Raw genomic sequence first — 24405 nt, forward strand, 5'->3', positions numbered from 1 at the left:
TGACCTCCTTATAGTGACAGTTTTTGGTGACAAGAGCCTTTCTGGCCTGGGCTCGTTGCTGACGCTAACCAGAAGGTTCTGCAGGCCACTGTGTGGTTCATAGTCTCAGGAGGAGACTGTGGTCTCTGACTCTCAAGCCAGTTGGTCTCATTAACTCCATAGAATATTCTAGAAATTCAGCAATTCAGAATAGGCTGAGTTGCTAATATCCTCCTTGTGCTGCCAGCCCACCCTGAGATTTCACAAGCACTGTTCTGCTTCTCGTAAGGCAAGTTCCCAGGCACCTGAACCCAGCTTCCCAGGAGGTCCATCAGGGGATATGGATCCTGGAAAATGCCTAATGTCAAATAGGGGCTCATGGGGCCCATGGCAGCTTTTATGGTTATAAATCTCCTCTGTTCTTCTTCCTCTAGAGAAAAAGTGCCGCCAAACAGCACTTTGACCAAGACGCTGACGCTGCTGCCCTTGCTGGCTAACAATCGAGAAAGGAGAGGCATTGCCCTGGACGGGAAAATCAAGCATGAGGACACGAACCTTGCCTCCAGCACCATGTAAGTCCTTGAGGCTCAGGGAATAGGCCCCAGCAGGGCGGGCTGGTGCTGGTCTGCTCCCCTTCACGTCACCCAGCGGACTCGCAGGCGCACACATGCAGCATGGTGGCCTGGTGTGTGTAGTGTGGACTGCATACCTAGGGGCCCAAACAAGGATCCCACTCTCACCCCTGGTGTGATGTGGGGGTTACACCCGTGGGCCCTGGAGACAGCTGTGCGCTAATCCCAGCTCTGCTGCTGATCCTGGGAAAATGCCTTGAGTTCTCTGAGAACCTGTTTTCCTGTCTATAAAGTGGGGGCAATAATAGTTCAAGTCTCATAGAGTGGCTATAAGGATTCAGTGAGACAGTCCATGTAAAGTGTGGGGCCTGACATACAGTGAGTGCTCCAGGAATGTCAGCTACTGTTTTAGAAGCATCACTGGCTAGTGTAGTGCCCTAAGCATGTAAACTGAGTGATACTCTTGGCTGTATTCATTCATTCATCCATTTCCGTCAGGAATTGTGAAGAACAGGAGGTCCTAATGACTTTAGATGTCCATTAAATTTAAATGAAATTAGGTACTGATCTGCTGACCCTGACTCAAAGGACCACTGGCTGAATTTGGGCAGCAGATCTAGCAAAGACTGTGCAGTGAAGTTCCCAAGATAGCATCCGCTGTCCTTCTGAGCCATGCTTTTGCGCTTCCCTTCCCAGGAGCGTGTCTGTTGGTGAACTCTCAGAGTTTTGGGTTGGGGCCAAAACCCAGGCTCAGGACCCACTCACTGCCACCTCCCTATGTGATGTGCTGCGGGTTCCCTCTGTGGCCCCAGTAGACCACCTCCAAGGTGATGCCAACGGCCGGGAGACTGGATTGTTTGACCCCAAGACCCTGACGCTCAGTAGCTCACACTCTCAGACACCGAGAGTGGGGAGCAGTGAACAACTGGCAGAAAGCAGGTGGAAGTCAAAGGATTTTCTGAGGATAATTGGCCAAGTGACTGTGTTAGATTCTAAAGCACATTCGTTAACTCCAGGAGAGACTATCAGGGAAACTGAGAGCCTAGATCAATGCATTCAAGGGCGTAGGAATAATAAGATGAACAATGATGGCTCGCTGCACTGTGGGAATGTTTCGTGGTGTGTGGACTAGTTTCTAAACATGTATGACTCGGCAGGGCGTGGTGGCTCATACCTGTAATCCCAGCACTTTGGGAAGCTGAGGCAGGCGGATCACCTAAGGTCAGGAGTTGGAGACCATCCTGGCCAACATGGTGAAACCCCGTCTCTACTAAAAGTACAAATATTAGCTGGGCCTGGTAGTGGGTGCCTGTAATCCCAGCTACTCGGGAGGCTGAGATAGGAGAATCGCTTGAACCTGGCAGGTGGAGGTTGTGGTGAGCCGAGATCACACCATTGCATTCTAGCCTGTTGACAGAGCGAGACTCCATCTCAGAAAAAAAAACAAAAAAAACAACAAAACAAAACAAAAAAACATTTATGACTCTCCGCACCTCCATGAGGAAGGTATATTTATATGCATTTTATGGATAAAGAAATTGAGGTTGAGCCAGAATGAAAGACTTATCCAAGGTCACTAAATCAGTTAATAGCAGAGCAAAGTACACTCCACAGCAAATCTCCCAATCCAGGAAGATGCCAGGGAACAAAGTTTGCAGGGCGTTCTCAGGCAGGTGGCAGAGCACATTCTGTTCAGCAGCTGCTCGTCCCTATTCAGTGCAAGGTAGTTAGTCCCAGCTGGGGGCAGTAGCTCACACCTGTAATCCCAGCACTTTAGAAGGCCAAGGTGGGCGAATCGCTTGAGCCCAGGAGTTTAAGACCAGCCTGGGCAACATGGCGAAACCCCATATCCACAGAAAATTAAAACATTAGCTGGGCATGGTGGCACATGCCTGTAGTCCTAGCTATTTGAGAGGCTGAGATGAGAGGATTGCTTGAGCCCAGGAGGTCAAGGTTACAGTGACCTATGATCATGCCATTGCACTCCAGCCTGGGTAACAAAATGAGACCCTGTCTCCAAAAAAAAAAAAAAAGTCAATCCCAGCAAGGGGAGGATCTCAAGCTTGTACCCCCTTTTTTTCCCTTTGGAGGCATCCTCTCTTCACGAGGTACTTGGCCATACTCCGTAAGTCCACATAAAGATATTCTGCCCTCTTTTTAAAAATTATTTTTATTTTTTTTTTCGGACAAAGTCTCACTCTGTCACCCAGGTTGGAGTGCAGTAGCGCAATCTTGGCTCACTGCAACCTCCGCCTCCCGGGTTCAAGAGATTCTCCTGGCTCAGCCTCCTGAGTAGCTGGGATTAGAGGCTCCCACCACCACACCTGGCTAATTTTGTACTTTCAATAGAGATGGGGTTTCACCATGTTGTCCAGGCTAGTCTTGAACTTCCTGAACTCAAGCGATCTGCCTGCCTCGGTCTCCCAAAGTGCTGGGATTAAAAGTGTGAGCCACTATGTCTGGCTATTCTGTCCTCTTTTAAAGGAGCTCCAGACACCAATGAGCTCTCTGGGGAGCACTGTGGTTCTAGAAACATGTGCTGAGACACTTCCCCTCAGAGGCTCCCGAGCTGACGTCTTCTTCCAGGCCCAGCACCTGCTGGCCACCTCCCCAACTCTTTTTCCAGAGCTGTTCCACCCTCCCCTGCCTTCTGCCTGTAGCCTTCCGGTTTCTGGGCTTGTTTTCTATCATTATTTACATGATTTTTGCTAGCATTTCATGACTTTTTTCATACCTTAATTCCTGTTATTGGATATCCTGGAGTACTCATGTCCTCCACGTTGGATCCCACGTGATAAGCATCGGTGATGAAATGCCCAGCACAGTGCCTGCCAGATAGTAGGACTTCAGTACATATTAGTGGGATCTGGAATGACATTTCTGTCAAGGAATGTCACATTGCACTGTCTTTGGGGACACATCTGAGGGTCTTGCACATCCTGCACATTCACTTAAATATTGACAGCTCTCACTTGGTGCCAGGTCTGATGTTGGGTGCTGGGGACACACAGCTGGATATCTTGGAAGGCAGGAGAGAAGGAGGGGTCATTCTGGTGCAGGGTTGTGTTGGCAAGTCTGGCGCGGGGGTCGCTGGGACACAGCTGGAGATGAAGTAGCAAAGGCAGGCCAGGGCGGCTTGCGGGCTGCTTCTGAGGCTGAACCTGCAGGTGGCCACAGAGCTCAGAGAAGGGGCCTGGCACGTGGGAGATGAGTTGCTGAGATAATCCAGGCAGGCAAAGCCTGCAGGAGGACTTGGGGACCTGCAGAGATGGCAGTTTTGGCAGGTGGTAGAAGGGAGGAGCTGAGGAGGATGACCGGGGGATGTGCATCTGTAGAGGTCAAGCACAGAGAAGGGGGATGCACGCTCTGCCCTCTGGGAGCTTCTAGAGGAGAAGATGCAGGAATTCCTCCAGTGCCTGCAAGGAGTCCCCATACCCACTCCCCAAGTACGTGAACTTCTAGGACTTTGGCAGCTCAGTGAGTTTACCAGTCCCTGGAGAACCTCCATGACGGCATGCCTGCCCGGAATGGAAAGGTTGCCCATCTGCTCTTCACCCTCCTCTGCTCTCCATCATCCTTCTCCTTTTCCTTTCTGTTTGGGCAGCATTAAAGAGGGCATAGACCGGACCGTCCTGGGGATCCTGGTGTCTTACCAGATCAAGGTGAAGCTCACAGTGTCAGGGTAAGTGTCCCAGCACCAACCCTCAGGCTGCTCTGTCCTGGTCTTAGATGGTCTGAACTGTTCCTTTCCTGAATGACTGGGAGACAGAAAGCAAGGAAAGGCCCACAGCTTCTACCAAGGATTACCAAGTAGAGCTTGGGAGAGATTCTGTTTGTCTAGTACCATGCTTCTGTCTGATAAAATGTCAGGTGGGAAAGGGTGGAGAAGCAGACTGTGAAATGTGTGCACTCTTAGCTCCACTTTGCAAAAATACATGTGCATATGTGCATGTGGTGGAAGCTGATGTGCAAGAATGAAGATTAGTCAAAGGTTATCCTTCAGAAAAGAGTAACTGCTGTGAAATGACCCAGTAAATCTTCATGTATTTGCATCTTGGAAGGTATCGATCCATAAAGTAGGGACCTTCCCCTCCCTTCTCGCACATGTAATCACAGGGCGTAGGAGTCTTCTTTTCATACAAGAGTGCCAATATCTCAGAGTTTTAAGGGAACAGGTTTCCACTTTCATTTTCGTGTGAAACCAATTTCTTCCATTTGTTTAATCTTACCAAAAAGGAAAAACTTGAATTCTCATTTTTGTTTCAAGTTCCATTGCCAAAGACTCTGGCCTTTTACTTGGACAAGCCTTGAGTAGTTCTGCCATCAAAGGCAAGTCTGTGCCTAGGTTTCACACTTCTAAGTAGTGAAGAATTCCCGGCTGGGCGCAGTGGCTCACGCCTATAATCCCAGAACTTTGGGAGGCCGAGGCGGGTGGATCACGAGGTCAGGAGATGGAGACCATCCTGGCTAACAAGGTGAAACCCCGTCTCTAATAAAAATACAAATATTAGATGGGCGTGGTGGCAGGAGCCTGTAGTCCCAGCTACTCGGGGGGCTGAGGCAGGAGAATGGCGTGAAGCTGGGAGGCAGAACTTGCAGTGAGCCGAGATTGCGCCACTGCACTCCAGCCTGGGCGACAGAGCGAGATTCCGTCTCAAAAAAAAAAATTCCCTTGAATAAAATAAGGGTTTAAAAAAAAGAGTTTCCCAAATTTCTAACAAAGTAGAACATGGGTCTGTTTTGCATTTTTCGTTAGTATAGTGTTTTTTTTTTTTTTAAATTTCTCACAGTGGATAGTGCATAAAAGGATCTAAAAACAGGGTGGAGTTTCTTTTAGCAGTCAAGGAAAGCAACCAGCAGGTATTTCACAATAACCCATGTGACTTACCTTGAATGTTAGGGCTTGACATTTTTTTTTTTTTTTTTGAGATGGAGTATCACTCTGGAGTGCAGTGGCATGATCTCGGCTCACTGCAACCTCCACCTCCCAGGTTCAAGTGATTCTCCTGCCTCCGCCTCCCGAGTAGCTGGGATTACAGGTGCACACCACCATGCCTGGCTAATTTTTGTATTTTTAGTAGAGACGGGGTTTCACCATGTTGGCCAGGCTGATCTTGAACTCCTGACCTCAAGTGATCTGCCCGCCTCAGCCTCCCAAAGTGCTGATTTACAGGCGTGAGCCACCACGCCCAACCAACTTTTTTTTTTGAGACAGAGTCTTGTTCTGAGACTCAGGCTAGAGTACAGTGGTATGATCTCAGCTCACTGCAACCTCCACCTCCCAGGTTCAAGCAATTCTCCTGCCTCAGCTGGGATTACAGGCACCTGCCACCATGCCCAGCTGATTTTTGTACTTTTAGTAGAGATGGGTTTGGTTGTTTTTTTTTTGTTTTTGTTGTTGTTTTTTTGTTGTTTTTTTTTTGAGATGGAGTCTCACTCTGTCGCCCAGCCTGGAGTGCAGTGGCTCGATCTCAGCTCACTGCAAGCTCTGCCTCCGGGGTTCACGCCATTCTCCTGCCTCAGCCTCCCGAGTAGCTGGGACTACAGGCGCCTACCACCAAACCTGGCTAATTTTTTTTTTTTTTTTTTTTTTTTTGGTATTTTTAGTGGAGATGGGGTTTCACCATGTTAGCTAGGACGGTCTCGATCTCCTGACCTCGTGATCCACCCGCCTCGGCCTCCCAAAGTGCTGGGATTACAGGCGTGATCCACCATGCCCAGTCCCTTTTAAACTAATCATCTTGAGAAAGAGATGAAGTCACAGGTAGACAGCAGGAATGAAGTTGAACATTAAGGGATGCAAAGACCCTGGACGTTGTGTGTTCGGGTGCAAGGACCATGAGAGCTAGGCTGTGTCCTGCCTCTGAATCATGGGAAAGGGTTGCGTTACCACTGTGACAGTTACGACAGGCATTTATTTTGTGTTTTCTAGCTTTCTGGGAGAGCTCACCTCCAGGTAAGCCTGTTCACCTTCCTGTTTGCTTGTTTCTCAAAATATCAAAGGCAGCAAACCTGGGGCTCCAAGATGGTTTCTGGTGAAAGCTGCTTTCTGGGCAGTTGTGCTCAGAGGTGTTAGGAATGATGCTTTGCTGGCCGGGCGCGGTGGCTCAAGCCTGTAATCCCAGCACTTTGGGAGGCCGAGACGGGCGGATCACAAGGTCAGGAGATCGAGACCATCCTGGCTAACCCGGTGAAACCCCGTCTCTACTAAAAAATACAAAAAACTAGCCGGGCAAGGTGGCGGGCGCCTGTAGTCCCAGCTACTCGGGAGGCTGAGGCAGGAGAATGGCGTGAACCCGGGAGGCGGAGCTTGCAGTGAGCTGAAATCCGGCCACTGCACTCCAGCCTGGGTGACAGAGCGAGACTCCATCTCACCAAAAAAAAAAAAAGACATTTAAAAAAAAGGAATGATGCTTTGCCTTCAGATGCATCACAGAACCATGGCTCATAGGCGTTTCTTTGGGACCACATTTCTTTGGAACCACAGCTAGACCTATGCCTGTGTAAGGACACACATATGCACACCTAGAAAACTGGCACACTCCACGCAGTCAGCTTGTGTGTGTGTGGTAAAATACACATAACATAAAATTTACTATTATATTATTTATTTATTTATTTTTTGAGACATAGTCTTACTCTGTCGCCAAGCCTGGAGCACAGTGACGTGATCTCGGCTCACCGCAACCTCCACTTCCTGGGTTCAAGTGATCCTCCCGCCTCAGCCTCCTGAGTAGCTGGGATTACAAGCGTGTGCCACGACACCTGACTAATTTTTGTGTTTTTAGTACAGACGAGGTTTCACCATGTTGGCCAGGCTGGTCTTGAACTCCTGACCTCAAGTGATCATCTTGCCTTGGCCTCCCAAAGTGCTGGGATTACAGGTATGAGCCACCACACACCTGGCATAAATTTTACCATTTTAACCGTTTTATTTATTTCTTTGAGATGGAGTCTTGCTGTGTTGCCCAGGCTCAAGTGCAATGGCATGATCTTGGCTCACTGCAACCTCTGCCTCCTTGGTTCAAGCGATTCTTCTGCCTCAGCATTCTGAGTAGTTAGGATTACAGGCTCACGCCACTGTGCCTGACTAATTTTGTATTTTTAGGAGAGACAGGGTTTTACCATGTTGCCCAGGCTGGTCTTGAACTCCTGACCTCAAGTGATCCACCTGCCTCGGCCTCTCAAAGTGCTAGGATTACAGGCGTGAGCTACCCTGCCCAGCCTTCACCATTTTAAAGTGCACAATTCGGTGGCATTAAATATGTTTACGCTGTTATGCAACCATCACCACTATCTAGTTCTAGAACATTTTTATCACCCAAAAAGAAAATCTCATACCCATTAACCAGTCACTCTCATTTTCCCTCCCTATAGTCTCTGACATAATCATTAATCTGTTCTCTATCTCTGTAGATTTGCCTGTTCTGGATATTGTGTGTAAATGGATTCATACAATATGTGGCCTTTTGTTATTGGTTTCTTTCACTTAGCATAGTGTCATTAGTGTAAGGTTTATCCATGTTGTAGCATGTACTAGTACTCCATTCCTTTTTACGGCTCAGTAATATTCCATTGCATGGATATACCACATTTTGTTTATCCCATTCATCTGTTGGTGGACATTTGAGTTGTTTCTACCTTTTGGTATTGCAAATAGTGACGGCTGCCTTTTAAAATTATGCACGAAGCAGCAGCAAGTTAAGAAATGTTTGAGACAGGCATTGAGCTTATGTACTCCATCATCCCAACTCTTCTCATCTCCTTCCCTCACCTGGAGCCCAGGTTCCACCTTTTCTTTTAGACCCATCTGCTCCTGGGTCTGATGAGGGTGGCTTCATTGTAAAAAGAGGTGCTTGGGCTGGAGGTAAGCCTTTGATAGAAGGCCCTGGGTCCTGGGTTAAGTGAGGAGTAATCCTTTCTTTCATCCCCTCTCTCCACTTTTCCATTTGTCCTTTCTCTAAATTTCCCTTCTACTTCCTTCCTTTGTTTTATGTAAATTGAAAGTCGCCCCACAGCCCTTTAGCTTTTGGAATTCAGTGGATCCTGCTTGTCTCCGTTCTGCTCTGTAGCAAGAGACTGTGCCCAGCCAGCAACATACCAGCCTTGCAGAAATTTTAACATATGAAACACGGTGTATGTTGTTGCAAAGAATATTTTTAAAAAATTCTTTCTTCAGGATTTCACCTCTTCCCCACTCACAGTATCAAGTCACCGTACCTAGTAAACAGGAGTAAGCGAGACCTAAATAGACTAGCTGCCTCGGCCGTGTCTGTGTTAGTGAAGTTTCTGGAACCTTTCCAATTTCTACTTGACCATTTCTGTTTTGTTTTGTTTTTAATCCCACTGCAGGCTGGGCGTCGTGGCTCACGCCTATAATCCCAGCACTTTGGGAGGCCAAGGCTGGTGGAACACCTGAGGTCAGGAGTTTGAGAGCAGCCTGGCCAATATGGTGAAACCCCATCTCTACTTTTCAAAAATACAAAAATTAGTCAGGCATGGGGGCATGCATTTGTAGTCCCAGCTACTCAAGAGGCTGAGACAGGAGAATTGCTTGAACCCGGGAGGTGGAGGTTGCAGTGAGCCGAGATTGTGCCATTGCATTCCAGCCTGGGTGACAGAGCGAGACTCCATCTCAAAAAAAAAAAAAAAAAAAAAAAAAAAATCCCACTGCATTGTCTTGTCTTTCAGCTTGGGCCTGGGGATCTTTTGTGAATCTCTGCAGTCATAGGTCTGTGCTGTGTTACTTATAATTGTGTGTGTGTGTGTTCACACCAATCTTCATTCTTTTTTTCTAGTGAAGTCGCCACTGAGGTCCCATTCCGCCTCATGCACCCTCAGCCTGAGGACCCAGGTCAGTTTTGTCCTTTTTTGGCTTTCTTTAATTATTTCCTACTTGCAGATTTATTGTTGATGTATTTCTAGTCTTTCTTGACCACACCTTAGAGCATGGAGTGGCCAGGTATAAGAGATTCCATGTCATCTACAAGGCGAATAGTCTGGGGGAAAGGGAGAGCCCATCTGTTCAGCACTGAGCTGGGTAGATTATCCAACTTCAGCTGGAGTCTGCAAGATGTAGCATCCTTGCTCTTGGATGGGGACAACCTCGTGAGATTTTATCAAGAATGATTTAAGAGCAGAAGCTCTGCTGTCAACAGACCTGGATTTAGAATTAAAGATGATTTAGGTAAAAACTTAATTTGAAAGCACAAGGATTTTGCATTTCATTTGGAAACGAAAGGCCTCATGTTTCATTTGAAAGCATTAACAGGCATTTAAAAGGTTTTTTTTTTTTTTTTTTTTTTTTTTGAGACGGAGTCTCACTCTGTCACCCAGTTTGGAGTGCAGTGGTGTGATCAAGCTCACTGCAGACTCGACCTCCTGGGCTCAAGCCATCCTCCTACCTCAGCCTCTGAAGTAGCTGGAACTACAGGCATACCACCACCCTCAGCTAGTGTTTTTGATTTTTAGTAGAGATGAGGTCTTGCCGTGTTGCTCAGGCTAGTCTTGAACTCCTGAGCTCAAGTGTTCTTTCTGCCTCATCTTCCCAAAGTGCTGGGATTACAGGCATGAGCCACTGCACCTGGCTGAAGATAACTGTTTTTTGTTTTTTGTTTTTTTGAGATGGAGTCTCACTCTGTCACCCAGGCTGGAGTGCAGTGGCACAACCTAGGCTCACTGCAACCTCCGCCTTCCAGGTTCAAGTGATTCGCATGCCTCAGCCTCCTGAATAGCTGGGATTACAGGCGCCTGCCACCCTGCCGGGCTAATTTTTGTATTTTTAGTAGAGACGGAGTTTCACCATGTTGGCCAGGCTGGTTTCAAACTCCTGACCTCAGGTGATCACCCGCCTCAGCCTCCCAAAGTGCTTGGATTACAGGCGTGAGTCACCGCGCCCGGCCTCAAGATAACTATTTTTGACAGTGGCAGTTATGATAAGAACACAGAAAATACTAGAAAAGAGGGTCGGGCTGGGTTCCTGACACCTCAGCTCATTTGAATTGTAAATCTACTGGCTCTTGTATGGATACGGAATTATGCAATAGTTGTATGACTCTGAAAACATATTAAAACCCACTAGACTGTCCACTGTGAAAAGGTAAATTGTATGGTATATGAATTTGATCTCAATCATTCTCTTTCTAAAAAGGTAAATGAAGCAGCAAAAATAATATAGGTGAAATCTCAGAAATTCTAAAGAAACATTTTCTTCACGTTGAGGCAGCTTAGTTGACAGGAAAGAAAAACAGATCTGTCTAAATGAGAACTCTCCACAAGTATAGGAATAAGGGATATTTTAAGTAAAAGTGGTATAAACAAGCAGGGTTTATTTTTCTCATACTTTACAAGTAGCTTTTCTATATTGATAGTGAAATGCCATTTAAACATTAGAATGAGCCCCCACTATTCATTTTAGGTTTTGTCTCAACAGTGCTTTGTTTCAAAGCAGCTTTTCCAAATATTTTGGATTCAGACCCTCAATGAACTTTTCCAAAACTGAAAAATATAGTCTAGCTATATGTTTTCAATTGGAGAAAATTGAAAATGTAGTCTAGCTATACGTTTTCAATTCATTTATGCTTGTGTCATTAAAATACTACTTTTTAATGGTGTGAGATTAAGATGCTTTCTGGTTCCTTTCAAGCACATTAAAAAGATAGTCACTTGAGGATATGTCATAGTTTATGTTGGGTTGTTTTTTGGAATTTGAGTAGACTTTATGCTTTAATTTTTTTTTTTTTTTTTTTTTAGACAAAGTCTCTTTCTGTCACCCAGGCTAGAGTGCAGTGGCACGATCTTGGTACACTGCAACCTCTGCCTCCCAAGTTCAAGTGATTCTCCTGTCTCAACCTCCCGAGTAGCTGGATTACTGGTGTGTGCCACAATGCCCAGCTAATTTTTGTATTTTTAGTAGAGATGGGTTTCCCCATGTTGACCAGGCTGGTCTCAAACTCCTGGCCTCAGGTGATCTGCCCACCTCAGCCCCCCAAAGTGCTGGGATTACAGGCATGAGCCACCGTGCCCGGCCTGACTTAATTTTTAAAAATTCTTTCTCCATATACAACTTTCATGTTCCAGTCATTATGACCTTAACAGCGAACATATCACAATGTCAGGATGAAACAATGACCTTTTGTACTGTGAGATTTCTGGGTGCAAAGGTTAAGACAAATCACCCCATGGTTACAAAATTCTGATTTCTAGAGATATGAGGTAGATATGAGATAGACGAGATTTCTAGAGATAAATGCCACCGCTCCTGTCTTCTCTGCCTAGTTCTCGGCTCCCTGAGTCTAGGCTGGTAAGATTCTAAGCAGAGAAAGCATAAGCTATATGTAGTTAAGCCCTGCTGGAGCCTGGGGGCCAAGCAGTTTGTGTGTAATAAGTGCTGTGACATGCTACCAAGTTTTTATTGCCCCCTGTCAAGGGTATCTGTACTGAATCCGAAGATGCTGATTTGATTCATCCTCGTTGTCTACCTCTGCAAGGCTGATGGTCCCACTTAGTGTCATTTCTTCGCTTAGCACTGTGGGCTGCAGGGCATTTCTTGCCCAGGGGATGTTTTGACAAGCTGGCTTCTCTAGGGCCCTGTACGTAGCGACCCTCATAGACAGTCCCTCCCAGTGCTGGCTTCCAGGTGGGCACCAGAGACAAGAGCAGGGGTTCACCATCAAATTGCCACTGTGCTCCCAAAACTAGGTGGGCAGAAAGCTAAAAAAGAACAAAAACCATTCAAATTAATAGCAGTTAGTCTGGGGATACAACACATGTGAAAACATAACCCAACAACAACAAAATCAGTGTGTTAACAGAAATTGAAAACTTTGTGACTGGGGGTTGGTCTTCAAGCTTTAATGCACACCCCACCCCTGGGGTGCTGGTGAACGTCAAGTCCCAGGTCTCAGCCCTCTGAAGCCTGACAGATGGAGGTGCCAGGGCGCACATGCTCATGGCACCCTGGTGACCTTGACCTCGATGGGGTCCAGAGGACATGGAAGGTGGGGAAGCCAAGGCAGGTGGATCACTTGAGGTCAGGAGTTCGAGATCAGCCTGGCCAACATGGTAAAACCCCATCTCTACTAAAAATACAAAAATTAGCCAGGCGTGGTGGTGGGTGCCTGTAATCCCAGCTACTTGGGAGGTTAAGACAGGAGAATCACTTGAATGGAGACAGAGGTTGCAGTGAGCCGAGACTGTGCCACTTCACTCCAGCCTGGGCAACAGAGCGAGATGCCATCTCAAATAAATAAATAAATAAGAAGAAAGGAGAAGCAACACCAGAGGGGGCAAGGCTGATCAGGGAAAGCGTCCTAGAGGTGAGACTGGGGGGGTTTCATTTGAGGAGGTGAGGGTTGTGGCACATTGTAAAGGAAGCAGTGATTTAAAATGCAAGGAGAGGCCGGGCGCAGTGGCTCACGCCTGTAATCCCAGCACTTGGGAGGCCGAGGCGGGCAGATCACTTGAGGTCAGGAGTTTGAGACCAGCCTGGCCAACATAGCTGAAACCCTGTCTCTACTAAAGATACAAAAATTAGCCAGGCGTAATGGCGCATGCCTGAAATTCCAGCTACTCAGGAGGCTGAGGCATGAGAATCTCTTGAAACCAGGAGGCAAAGGTTGCAGTGAGCAGAGATCGTGTCACTGCATTCCAGCCTGGGTGACACAGCGAGACTCAGTCTCAAATAAAATAAAATGCAAGGAGAAAAGCTGTTCAAGTGGGAAAGGCAGGGAGGCAGGAATTACACGCTGTGATCGTGAATTACATGTATCTAGGCCTTATCTCTCAAACCGTAAAGTCACCTAAAAGGGAGACATTTTCTAGGTACAGCTATGATATAGAATTTATACTAACAAATGTCTCTCTCTCCCTCTTCCCTGCCTCCCTTTAATTCCTGCTTACAGCTAAGGAAAGGTGAGTGAGCCTCTTGAATGTGGCCCTGACTTGCCCTGTGCCCTGGGACCTTCTCCTCCAGCACAAACCCCTCTTTGAGTCTTTTCACATATCCCAAGCTCTCCGGCCGGTTCAGGAGGCACATCTGCTACTTCCTGTCTGCTCCCTAGTGCTTACGGCATGCGCGCACCATTACGCTGGGCTTGCTCACTCTGTGCGTGCCTTTGTTTTCTCCCATTGGTGCTAGTTAAAGGAATTTTAAACAAAGCCTTGAGGAAAATGACGTGCTCCCATGTTCTATCATGGGGAAAACCTTGATCAGTTCCTTTGTTGCAAAAATATCAAGGATCTTGTTTCAGTTTCAGCTTCAAAGGGCGTGCAATGATCAAAATGTTGTTTGTGTTATTTTAGTTATCAGGATGCAATTTTAGTTTTTGAGGAGTTTGCTCGGCATAATCTGAAAGATGCAGGAGAAGCTGAGGAGGGGAAGAGAGACAAGAATGACGTTGATGAGTGAAGATGTCAGCTCAGGATGCCGGAAAATGACCTGTAGTTACCAGTGCAAAGCCCCACAGTTTAGCCCTTTGGAGTTATGCTACGTATGAAAGGATGAGTCTTCTTCTGAGAAATAAAGCTTGTTTGTTCTCCCCTGAGTCATGAGTTGGTTGATTTGTTGGGGAGGCCGAGTTGATGACATGACACAGAAGCTGCCACCTTTAGGGTCCCTGGAGTCGGAGGGTTGGGGAGGAGGCCAGCCTTCCACAGAACGGCTCACCACTGGCCCATGAGGGACAGAAGGTGTCTGGAAATCAATGTGCTTACCAGGTGGGGCCCTTGGTGTGTCCAGGGGCGTTCCTAGGAGTCCCAATCTGAGGTGTTTCTCTGGAAACAGTGCCTTCCTGCCCGCCTGCCCGCCTTCCTTCCTCCCTCCCTCCCTCCGTCCCTTCCTTCCTTCCCTCCCTCCCTCCCTCCCTCCTTCCTTCCTTGTTTCGCTCTTGTTGCCCAGGCTGGAGGGCAGTGGCATGATCTCGGCTCACTGCAACCTCTGCCTCCTGGATTCAAGCGATTCTCCTGTCTCAGCCTCCTGAGTAGCTGAGATTACAGGCGCGTGCCACAAGCCCGCCTAATTTTTTGTATTTTTATTAGAGATAGGGTTTCACCATGTTAGCTGGTCTCGAACTGCTGACCTCAGGTGATCCACCCACCTGGGCCTCCCAAAGTGCTGGGATTACAGGCGTGAGCCACCAGGCCTGGCCTGGTGTGTATGTTTCTAATTACCTAACCAGTCCCAACTTCCAGGCCCTAAAGAGCCTCCCAAGTTAAACAGGGCAGAGAACACCTGTGGACAAAAATACTCTTGGTTACTGATTCAACTTTTGGGTCCAGGTGCCTGTTTGAGCTTTGGGTTGTTGGTTAAGATCTATTCAATGCAAGAAACAAAATCAGATTTGGTCAACTTAAGGTGGGGAGAAGGAATGTTGTGGGAGGACTGTGGTGTGGTCAGAGAACTGAAGGACGAACCTGAGCTGCCACACCTGGGGTGAGCAGGAATCAGAGAAGCTCCAGAGGTCAGGGACCCACTCTCCAGGGCGGCTATTCATGTGGCCCCACACTACACGCTCCCGGCTCTGCGTCTCTTGGTCCCAGTGGGCAGTTATTGGGAAGGAGAATCCAACTAGCTCAGCTTTGGCTGGGAGATTCAACACCCCATGGCTAGCGATGGCAGAGCCCAGCCCTGAAGATGGAGAGTCCCAGAAAAAGGGGTTGATTGTGAGTCACGTGGGCTTACTTAGAGTGTGCTTCACTGAGACTGGGCATGAAAGGCATAGGGGAGAGCACTCTGAAAGTCAGGGAGGAAGGTGAGCTGCAGGTGGAGGAGGGATAATAGAGGTGATACCAGGGGCCTTCCCTTTGTAGGGTCCCTTCCTGCCCTGAGGTACCCACCGGGCCTGCTGCTGATGGCACAGATACTGAACAGGCTCATGGCGGCCAAGGAAGGGTTGGGGATGCGTAGGCTGTGGTCCATCTCTGGTCCATGCTTTAAGGGAGCAGGGTAAAGGGGCGTTGGAGATTCCTCCACAGTTCAACCCACTCACAGAAGGCAGAGGGTGCCTTCTGTGATGGCGACCCTCACTTCTAGATGGAGAGTACACATGGCTCGGCCTTCTGGGATGGAATGTGGCGACAGAGGGCTGGCCAGGGCATGGGTTCCATACACATGAAGGTTCCCAACATCTGGGGTTGTTGAGCAGGATTCCAGCTGTTTGGGTCCTGCAGATTGGGATTTAGATGAGGAGGCTCCACTTGGGAAGCTTGGATGGGATCTCAGACAAAACGAGGTGTGGACCCGTGTGTTGACTCAGGCATCTTGGCATTGGGAGGAGGATTTAAAATACACTAGACTACAGGTGGAAGATTGGTCCTTCAGGCTGTGGGTTAGCAGGATCAGACACAGTCCCTCCTTCTTTTTCTGTCTGTGCTAAGGCAATGGTGCATAACCATTTTAACCCATGCTCCCCTCAGGGCATGCAGGCAAGGGACGGCCAGGGTGGCACACTCCTCTGAGGATCCTCAAAGCTGTTCCCCATTGCACTGAGTCCTTCCCCTGCCCTCTGCCACAGTACACAGGCTGCTGTGTTTAGCTCCTGTTAGAGCTCTTGGGCTAGCCCAGGGCCTGGGATTCTGCCCCGTGGTGCCTGGTGCGAGGACCAGCCCGTTGGTTCCTGCATTGCTTGACCCCAGGACATCCTAAGTCAGGGTGGACGTTAATAAGCCCGACCTTTGGAACTATGTGGGTGAGAGAGCCGGAGAGAAGGGCTGGAAGACCAATCCCTGGAGACGAGAGGTCAGAACAGCCCTTGCCCTCCTAGTTATTTTGGTGCCAAAAGTCTGGACACGCCCTCCAGGTGTTGGCTTGTTTATGGCCTGCAGCTGGCCATGCTGGGGAGGGAGTTGGGGAAGGAAGCGAGCCGCCAGCTGCCCTGAGCAGAAAGTGGAAGCTTGGCTCAGCTCAGCCTGCACATGTGTGGGGCTGTCTACTGGCATGCAGTGTCCCTTGGTATCAGGAGGCAGGAAGTCTATGTGTAGGTTGAATATGTGGCCCAGAGTTTTTGGGACAGGTGCAGTGCAAGAAACGGGGTACAGAGCAGTCGAAGGTGCTGCACGGAGAAAGTTCTGCAACCAGCAATGAAGGGCTGGAGAAGGGGGATCCCTGCCACTGATGGAGCGTCTACCTTGTGCCAAGTACTTCACATCTGACATCTAACCATTCCAGTAGTAGTTATAAATCAGTAGCATCATTCCCATTCCTTAGATGAGGAAATTGCGGTTCAGAGAGGTTATGTACCTTACACAAGGTCACACAGCTAGTGAGAGTCAAGGCTTGAATGCTGGTGTCCCTCAGTCTGTAACTAGACCTTTGCCCACTGAATGGTGCTGAATGGAAGTAGGAGAGTTTGGTGGAGTCGGGGGAGGGAGATTAGCATTTAGGATTCAACAACTGCCCTTGGCCCTTGCTATTTTTTTCCATCGAAATTTTCAGGCCGGGCGCAGTGGCTCATGACTGTAATCCCAGGACTTTGGGAGGCCGAGGCGGGCGGATCACAAGGTCAGGAATTCAAGACCAGCCTGGCCAACATGGAGAAACCCGTCACTACTAAACATACAAAAAAAGTAGCCAGGCATGGTGGCAGGTGCCTGTAATCCCAGCTACTCAGGAGGCTGAGGCAGGAGAATTGTTTGAATCCAAGAGATGGAGGCTGCAGCAAGCCCAGACTGTGCCATTGCATTCCAGCCTGGGCAACAGAGTGAGACTCCGTCTCAAAAAAAAAAGAAAGAAAAAGAAATTTTCATTGAGAGAATTGCGTATTCACATGCAGTTGTGAGGGGTAATACAGACACCCCAGGAACCCTTTACCTGATTTCCTCCAGTGGCAGCATCGTGTAAAGCTATAGTACAGTATCACACCGGGGTATCGACATGGGTCCAGTCTGCTCATCTCAGATCTCCACAACTGGACTTGTACTTGTATGTGTATTTAGTTCTCTACAATTTTGTCACCTGTGTAATTTCTTTTTAGGGTGTCTGTTTTCTATTTAACATTTAAAAAACGTTTCTTCCTTCCACCTTACTTTCACAGGACTGAGTCGCATTTACTGATCTTTGAGGAGTAGGGCAAGTGCGGGGTGGGAGTTGGGGACATTTGGAAATGTGTGTGGTGGTTTTTGGTTTTCACATGCTTGAGGACCAGAAGCTCTATGTCACATGCAATGGAGAAACGTGCTGCTCCAAATGTCAATCATGACCCTAGTTGAGGGTAAAAATTGGATGATTCCCATGTTTTCAAGTTTCCCGTTTATATTCTCCAATGTGAAGTGGTTCTTTCTGACAAGAGTTGTGCCTCTTCACTGACCTGCCACAAAGAAGGATTAGGTTGGACGTGAAGTGTGTTATTACTGCCACCTTGATATGCCCTCAAGGTGGGGTAGACTCAGGGAGCAGGCTGTCGTTAGAGATGATTCATAGTATGACTCATTCAATAAAGAAGCACCGGAGGGAATGTGCTCTTCCAGGCCACCACTTTGGGGGAGTTGATGTCTCAGCCCTTCCTGAGATCTCCAGGGGAACCACACTGTGCGCTCACGGGGAGAACAAAAAAGCTGCTTCATCATCAAAGAACATTCATGCCAGAGTTTTCTTTGCTTTAAGAACATAATTTTTACCAAGCCTAATCCTTTTTAAAATGCACTTTTTATTTTGAATAGTTTTAGATTTACAGAAAAGTTGCAAAGATGTTCTGGTGAGGTCCCCCACACCTCAAAGCCCCTATTATTAACCCTTACATGAGTAAGGTACATTTGCCACACTGAATGACTCAAATTTTGTTTCCAGTAATACATATATTTCTTTCCAACTTTTAGTTTAGATCCAGGGGGTATATGTGCAGGTTTGTTACATGGGTAAATGGCATGTCATGAGGGTTTGGTGTACAGATACTTTTGTCACCCAAGTAATCAGCGCAATAATCCCCGATAGGTAGTTCTTCAATCCTCACCCTCCTCCTACCCGGAAATCAATATTGACACGTTATTATTAAACTAAAGCCCCGTACTTAATTCCAATTTCCTCAGCTTTTACCTAATGTCCTTTTTCTGTTCTGGGATCCCATCTAGGATCCCATGTGACGTTTAGTCATCATGTCTCCTTGGCTCCTCTTGGCTGTGACAATCTCAGTATTTTCTGGTAATTGCAGATTTCCTCCTCTCCAGCCACGGTTTCTGCTTCTTAACCACCACGTTCATGCCCTTGCCTCTAAAATGACGAGTTCTGGGGCCCAGATGTCCCCCGGGCTCCTAACACGTGTAGGCAACAGCATTTTAATGGCCTCCCTGTTTCTAGTCTTCTGTCCCCTGGATCATTCTCTGCTCAGATACGTGAGTTCCTCTGCTTTCCAAAACCCCCTTGCCAGTTTCAGTGTCCACGGGACTGAAGTCCTTGCCTCATAGCAGGGCCGGGAGGCTACTCTGCATCCTGGCGCGGCTGCTCACCTCCCTGCCTCCTGCACCCACCTTGCTACCAGCTTCACCTAAATCCCTCGTCACCCGCTCTGCTCACCTGGTAGGGGGTAGTCTCCCCCTTTTTGTGTTGTCCTGGGAAATTCCCTTCATATCCGGCCTCTCCATTCCAATTCTAAACCCTGCTCAGGTCACCCGGTTCCCCCGCGGAATGAAGGAATGAATTCTTTCTTCCCCTGTGCGTCCCTGCCCCTCTGTCGCCTTGCTCACCCCCAGGGTTTTGCTTCTGTGTATCACTCCATATGTAGTTAATTGATAGACAAGTTCCAACCCTGTGGGGAGGCTGGAGCCCTTTGTGCCTGCATGAGTTCTCTAGGGCTGCCAGAGCACTGCACCACAGGCTGGGCGGCTTCCACCACAGGAATTGAAGCTCTCAGTTCTGGTGGCTGGAAGTCCAAGATCACAGTGTCAGCAGGGGGAGTTCCATCGGAGGCCTCTCTCCTTGGCCTGTAGATGCCACCATCGGAGGCCTCTCTCCTTGGCCTGTAGATGCCATCTTCTCCCTGTGTCTTCACATGGGCTGCCCTCTGTGTGTGTCTGTGTTCTCATCTCCTCTTCTTATGAGGACGCCAGTCATACCAGATTAGGGACCACCCCTGTGACCTCATTTTAATTTCATTACCTTTTTAAAAACCTTAACTCCAAATGCAGTCACATGCTGAGGTACTGGGGGTTAGGACTTCAACATAGGGATGATGGGAGGGCACAGTTCAGCATGCGACTGTGCTGCAGAACTTTCTGGGGGGACGGAGGAAGTGTTCTGTATTTGTGCTATCCAGAGTGGCAGCTGCTAAGCCACATGCAGCTTACTGAGTCCTTGAAATGTGGCTCATGTGACTGAGGAACAGAATGCTTAATTTTAACTGAAATTTAAGTAGCCACATGTGGCTAGTGGCTAGTACCCTGGTGCACCCTGGGGCCTTTGGCCTGTCCCAGACTGTTCCTGCTTTAGGCCTTGTCCTCCTCTGTCCTGGCTGTGAGCCCATGCCCCTGGCCGTGTCCCCATGCCAGATGCCACTCTGCAGCCCCCAGTCACTGCCCAGGGCGGCGGGCTGGCGAATGCCGATAGGCAGGTGGGGTCTCTAGCAGCAGCCCTTTGATGGGGCAAGGGCACACCTGGGCAGCCCCTTACTGATTTGCCCCTCAGAGCAGGGCAGACAGATGGACAGCATTTCCTCTGGGTGGCACCAAGTCCTGCTCCACCTGGATGGCACCAAAAACTCGGCTGATCTTATTTCCAGCTGCGCTTCCCCTCTTCTGCCCAGAGCAGGGCTGGACCCCAACCCACCCACTATCCAGCAGCCTCCCTGGGCAACATGGGGCTCGTCCCTGTCACCTCTGTCTCCCTCCAGTCGCTGGTCACTCCCCACCTGGATCTCAGTCCACTTCTCTATCTCTCAGCCGTTCGGTAATCCAGGGTGTCCACCTGCCCTGATAACTTCAAAGCCCGGATCACAGGCCCCCGCGTGGTGACCCAGCCCCGCCCAGGGTTAAATCCCTCAAGGGCTTCCTGCTGCCTTCCAACCCCTTATCTGGTTTCCAAAGCCCGCTTCGACCTGCCCGCCCCGAGGCTCATATCTTAATGCCGTTTTCCTTGCTCTAAGCACCAGCTTCCCTTTCTTCCCTCGTCTTCGCCCAACACAAGTTCTTTCTTACCTCCAGGCCTTTGCACAAATCTGGTCTCTGCCTAGAACACGATTCCCTCTCTAGTCACAACTCCTGCTCACATTTTCCATCTCTTCTTAAGAACCGTTTTCTCCAGGAAGCCTTCCCAGATGGAGCGGTGCATCCCAGTTCTGGTGTCCCGAGGACCGTCCCAGTACCGGGGTCTCTTTCCAGCATGCGCGCGCGCATTCGAGCTCGCCCCAAACTCGGCCACACAAGGCTGGGCAGGACAGACGCGGCCCTGGCCTGCCGGAGGTTACCTACATTCTGATGCGGAAGAGTGGAGATGTTTTAAGAAGTGAACATAGAAACAAGAACACAAACGGCGTCCCAGAAAGAACACACAGAAGCCACGGCCGGGAGAGGTGGGCGGGGGGCCCCGGGACCCTTCAGGTGGGGGCGGGGAGGGGCCGCGCCGCGCCGTCTGCAGCTGCGCACAAGGCCGGCAGGGGGCGCGGCGGGGAGAGGCGGGAGGCCGCCCCCACCGCCCCCGGCCCGGCCCGCCCTCGGCCCCGCCCCTCTCGCCGGCCCCGCCCCGCCCCCGCCCGCGGTGCGCGCGCTGGCCCGGCAGCATGGCGGCGGCGGCGGGCGCCCCTCCGCCGGGTCCGCCGCAACCGCCTCCGCCGCCGCCGCCCGAGGAGTCGTCCGACAGCGAGCCCGAGGCGGAGCCCGGCTCCCCACAGAAGCTCATCCGCAAGGTGTCCACGTCGGGCCAGATCCGACAGAAGGTGAGCTCGCGGCGCGGCGGCCCGGGCGCGCGCCCCTCACGCCGCGGCAGCCCCAGCCGAGGCCCGTGGCCCTGCCCGAGCGGCCGCCCAGGCCCGGCCCGGCCCGGCCTGGGGTCCCGCGGGCGTCCCCGCCTCGGTCTAGCGTGACCCGCAGCTGTAACGGGCCGGCGCCCCGGGCGGAGCGCGCGGCCCCCGACGGACGGCGGGCGGCGGCGGGGCCGGGCGGGGGGCGCGCAGGTGGGCGCTCCCGGGGGCCGCGTGCTGGGCGGGGGGCGCGCGACGAGTTGGGCCGCGAGGACCCGGAGGAAACTGAGGCCTAGATGCAGGGGACTGCGCTCGTGCCACCGAGCGGGTCCCACGCGGGGGCTCCCGGCTGCGCCCCGCGGGCGTGCGCGGTCCCCAAACCCCAGTTCTGCACATTTCTCAGGAGCGGTCGGGTGATGTCCCGCGAGTGCCCTGCAGACTTCCCTGTGGTGCCCTCAGAAGTCCGCTCGGACCCGGGTGCGAGGGATCACCCCTTCACCCCTTCATCACAAAAGGGAAGGAAGGGATGCGCGTTCAGTGACCGTCTCTCTCAGCAAAGCCGGGACCGCGCACCCGCTTGGCACCCAACTCTCCACTGAGAACTCCGAACGCTAAATATTAGATAAAGACGCACGTCCTTTTTGCAGGAGGAAAGTTGGACCGTTTGTTTTCCCGTTGTGCTTCCTATTGAAAACTGCTTACGGTTTTTGCTCCAGGTGAGCCCGCCCGGTTAGAACACCGCTTCCTCAGGCAGGTGGCTGGACAGGTGGCTGTGAGGAGGCTGAGTTCCTGGGGCAGCGCTGGCAGATCCGGTTGGCACGGACATTCTCCTCCTGCTGCAGTGCGCTTTTCCACAGGGGCGGGTTAGGTTCAGCCGGTCCCTTCACCGTGGGAGCCTTCTCTTCTGTCAGCCTAGGATACCTGCGATGGGGGAACCTGAAGTCCTAACATGTTACAAACAGGTTTGTTGTGAAGTGCTCCAGTTATTCAGCAAATAGGTACGGAACACCTGCTTTGTTCCGGGTGTAACAGTAACAGTAGTAATAATAATGATAGCAATAGCAAATAACAATTCTTTAATACCGTCTATGTGCCAGGCAATTTCTTGGGTTAGCTTTACAGCACTTGACGTGGTTAGTTTATTAGTACTGGTGAGAACCCAGTGAGCTGGATGCTATCATCTCCGCCTTTTGGAATTGGAATAGAAGTAGAGTCAAGGTTAAATGACTTGTCCAGAGTGTCACAGGTCGTAAATGTGGATCTGGATTGGAACCATGGTCAAGACCTAAGATGGAAGGTAGTTTCTACACCTAGGGGTTCTCAGTCTAGTGGGGAGATGGACACCTGGGCACCTGACATGACAACATTTTAAGTGCTGTGGAAACTCGGGGCAGAGACTGCCCTGGGGAGGCAGGAGAGGTTTTCTTTAAGGTGGGATCTTGAGGGATAAGGAATTCGCCAGGCTAAGTGGGTAAGAAATGGCTTTCTACATATTTGAACATTGTGTCTAGAGCTTTAGGCACAACTGTGAAATGATCAGAAGTTGGGCCAGAGGTGGATCACGTTGATTAGACTTAGAGGTTGGAAGGGTTAGTTAAGGCTGAATTTCGAGGGGCTGGTCCTTTGAGGGGTTTGCTTTTTGGCCGTGGGCAAGAGGTGGCCACAGAGGGTTGTTCAAAGCATGAGGGTGATGGACCAGATGTGCTTTTGGGAAGATCTCCACATAGCCCTAAATGGTACTGATAGGACTTGCTTTCTTCTGTTGCCCAGGCAAGGTGCTGACCAGTGTGGGGTAGATCATGTGATTTAAAAGGTTGATTAAGAACAAGATTGTGTTGAGAGAGATTTGATTCCTGAGAGATTCCAGTGTTCAGAATTTTGTTGGTTAAGAGGTGTTTTTGCTTTCCTTCTTTTTTCTCCTAAAACAATAGCTGCTATACCAGCTGTTCTGGTTGAGGAGGAGTGATGGGTAGACTGTTAAAAATACACCCCGAGGACTTAGAGTTTCTGAATACAGTCACATCTGCTGTACAGATAGCTTAAGGCTGATTTTTCTTCTGAGTTGTTAAGAGATTGTCAGAATGTGGGAATGCGAGGTTGACTGTATGTAATAGCTCTATTTTTTTTTTTTTTTCCAGCAGATAAGCCATTCACAAAATTCTTCTGGTATCTATGGTACATAATAGAAATATCAAAAATGGTATGGGGTAGCAGTCTGAGTCTAAAAAGAAAAACAGAACTCACCTTAAGTATTTAGAGCAGAAGGAATGTAACGTAGGGGAGTGGTCACACAGGTGGTGGGAGTACTGAGAATGCAGGCTGCAGTGAGGCAAGCCGGAGATGAGGCAACAAGCAGGAAACCGCTGCCACCCCTAAGCTGGAGGGTGAAGGAAGGAGATGGCATTTCAGACTTCAGGGACAGCTGTCACCCACCAAAAAGTGGGGTCACAAGGGGTCCACTTGGCAGTGGCTGGAGGCTTGCAAGGGCACAGCTGCTGCTACAGATGTACTGTTCCCCTTCTGCCTGGGAACCCTGTCCTGGCTGGGGTCACCTCCTCCACAACTTGGACTGGAGCAGAAGGACAAAGAATGGATCTGAGGACAAGCTGGCCCAGGACCAGAACTGTATGTATGTCAGGCTTTTAAAATATTAGTCTAGTGCAAGTCAGAGCTGTCTTAATGAAGAGAAAAACAAAGAGAATGTCTTAGGACAGTGCTCCTCAAATTTTAATGTGCAGATTCATCCCCTAGGGATCTTGTTAAAATGATGATTATGGTTGAGTAGGTCTAGGGTGGGTGGGGCCTTAGAATGTGCATTTCTTTTTATTTTCTTTTTTCTTTTTGAGACAAAGTCTTACTTTGTCACCCAGGCTGGAGTGCAGTGGTGCGATCTCAGCTGCTGCAACCTTTGCCTCCAGGGCTCAAGTGATTTTCCTGCCTCAGCCTCCCAAGTAGCTGGGACTACAGGCAAA

General features: G+C 49.6%; 2 protein-coding genes across 13 annotated transcripts in view; both read left to right on the plus strand.

Moving 5' to 3' along the window:
* The window catches only part of SAG (S-antigen visual arrestin), a 39325-nt gene extending 25232 nt beyond the window's left edge, over positions 1-14093 (plus strand). Inside the window, exons 10-15 of the mRNA XM_001114858.5 lie at positions 414-551; positions 4156-4233; positions 6484-6507; positions 9350-9405; positions 13454-13463; positions 13854-14093. Of these exons, the coding sequence (XP_001114858.2) occupies positions 414-551; positions 4156-4233; positions 6484-6507; positions 9350-9405; positions 13454-13463; positions 13854-13959 (412 nt within the window). The 3' untranslated portion in view covers positions 13960-14093. The remainder of the gene's footprint in view (positions 1-413; positions 552-4155; positions 4234-6483; positions 6508-9349; positions 9406-13453; positions 13464-13853) is intronic.
* DGKD (diacylglycerol kinase delta) overlaps positions 1-24405 on the plus strand; it is a 207538-nt gene that overhangs the window by 66085 nt on the left and 117048 nt on the right. For 7 of the 12 annotated variants that reach the window (XR_013402237.1, XR_013402238.1, XM_028831244.2 and 4 more), the window contains exon 1: positions 23832-24058. Coding sequence is in view for 8 of the 12 variants with exons in the window: in XM_028831244.2 (XP_028687077.1) it covers positions 24023-24058 (36 nt within the window). In the remaining 4 variants the exon portion in view is untranslated. Of the gene's footprint in view, positions 1-21237; positions 21410-21816; positions 22396-23831; positions 24059-24405 lie in introns of those variants that run through there. The other 5 variants (XM_077957929.1, XM_077957932.1, XM_077957925.1 and 2 more) reach the window with 4 other exon arrangements.

This window comes from Macaca mulatta, chromosome 12 (assembly GCF_049350105.2).
Source record: "Macaca mulatta isolate MMU2019108-1 chromosome 12, T2T-MMU8v2.0, whole genome shotgun sequence".
Taxonomy (NCBI): Eukaryota; Metazoa; Chordata; class Mammalia; order Primates; family Cercopithecidae; genus Macaca; species Macaca mulatta.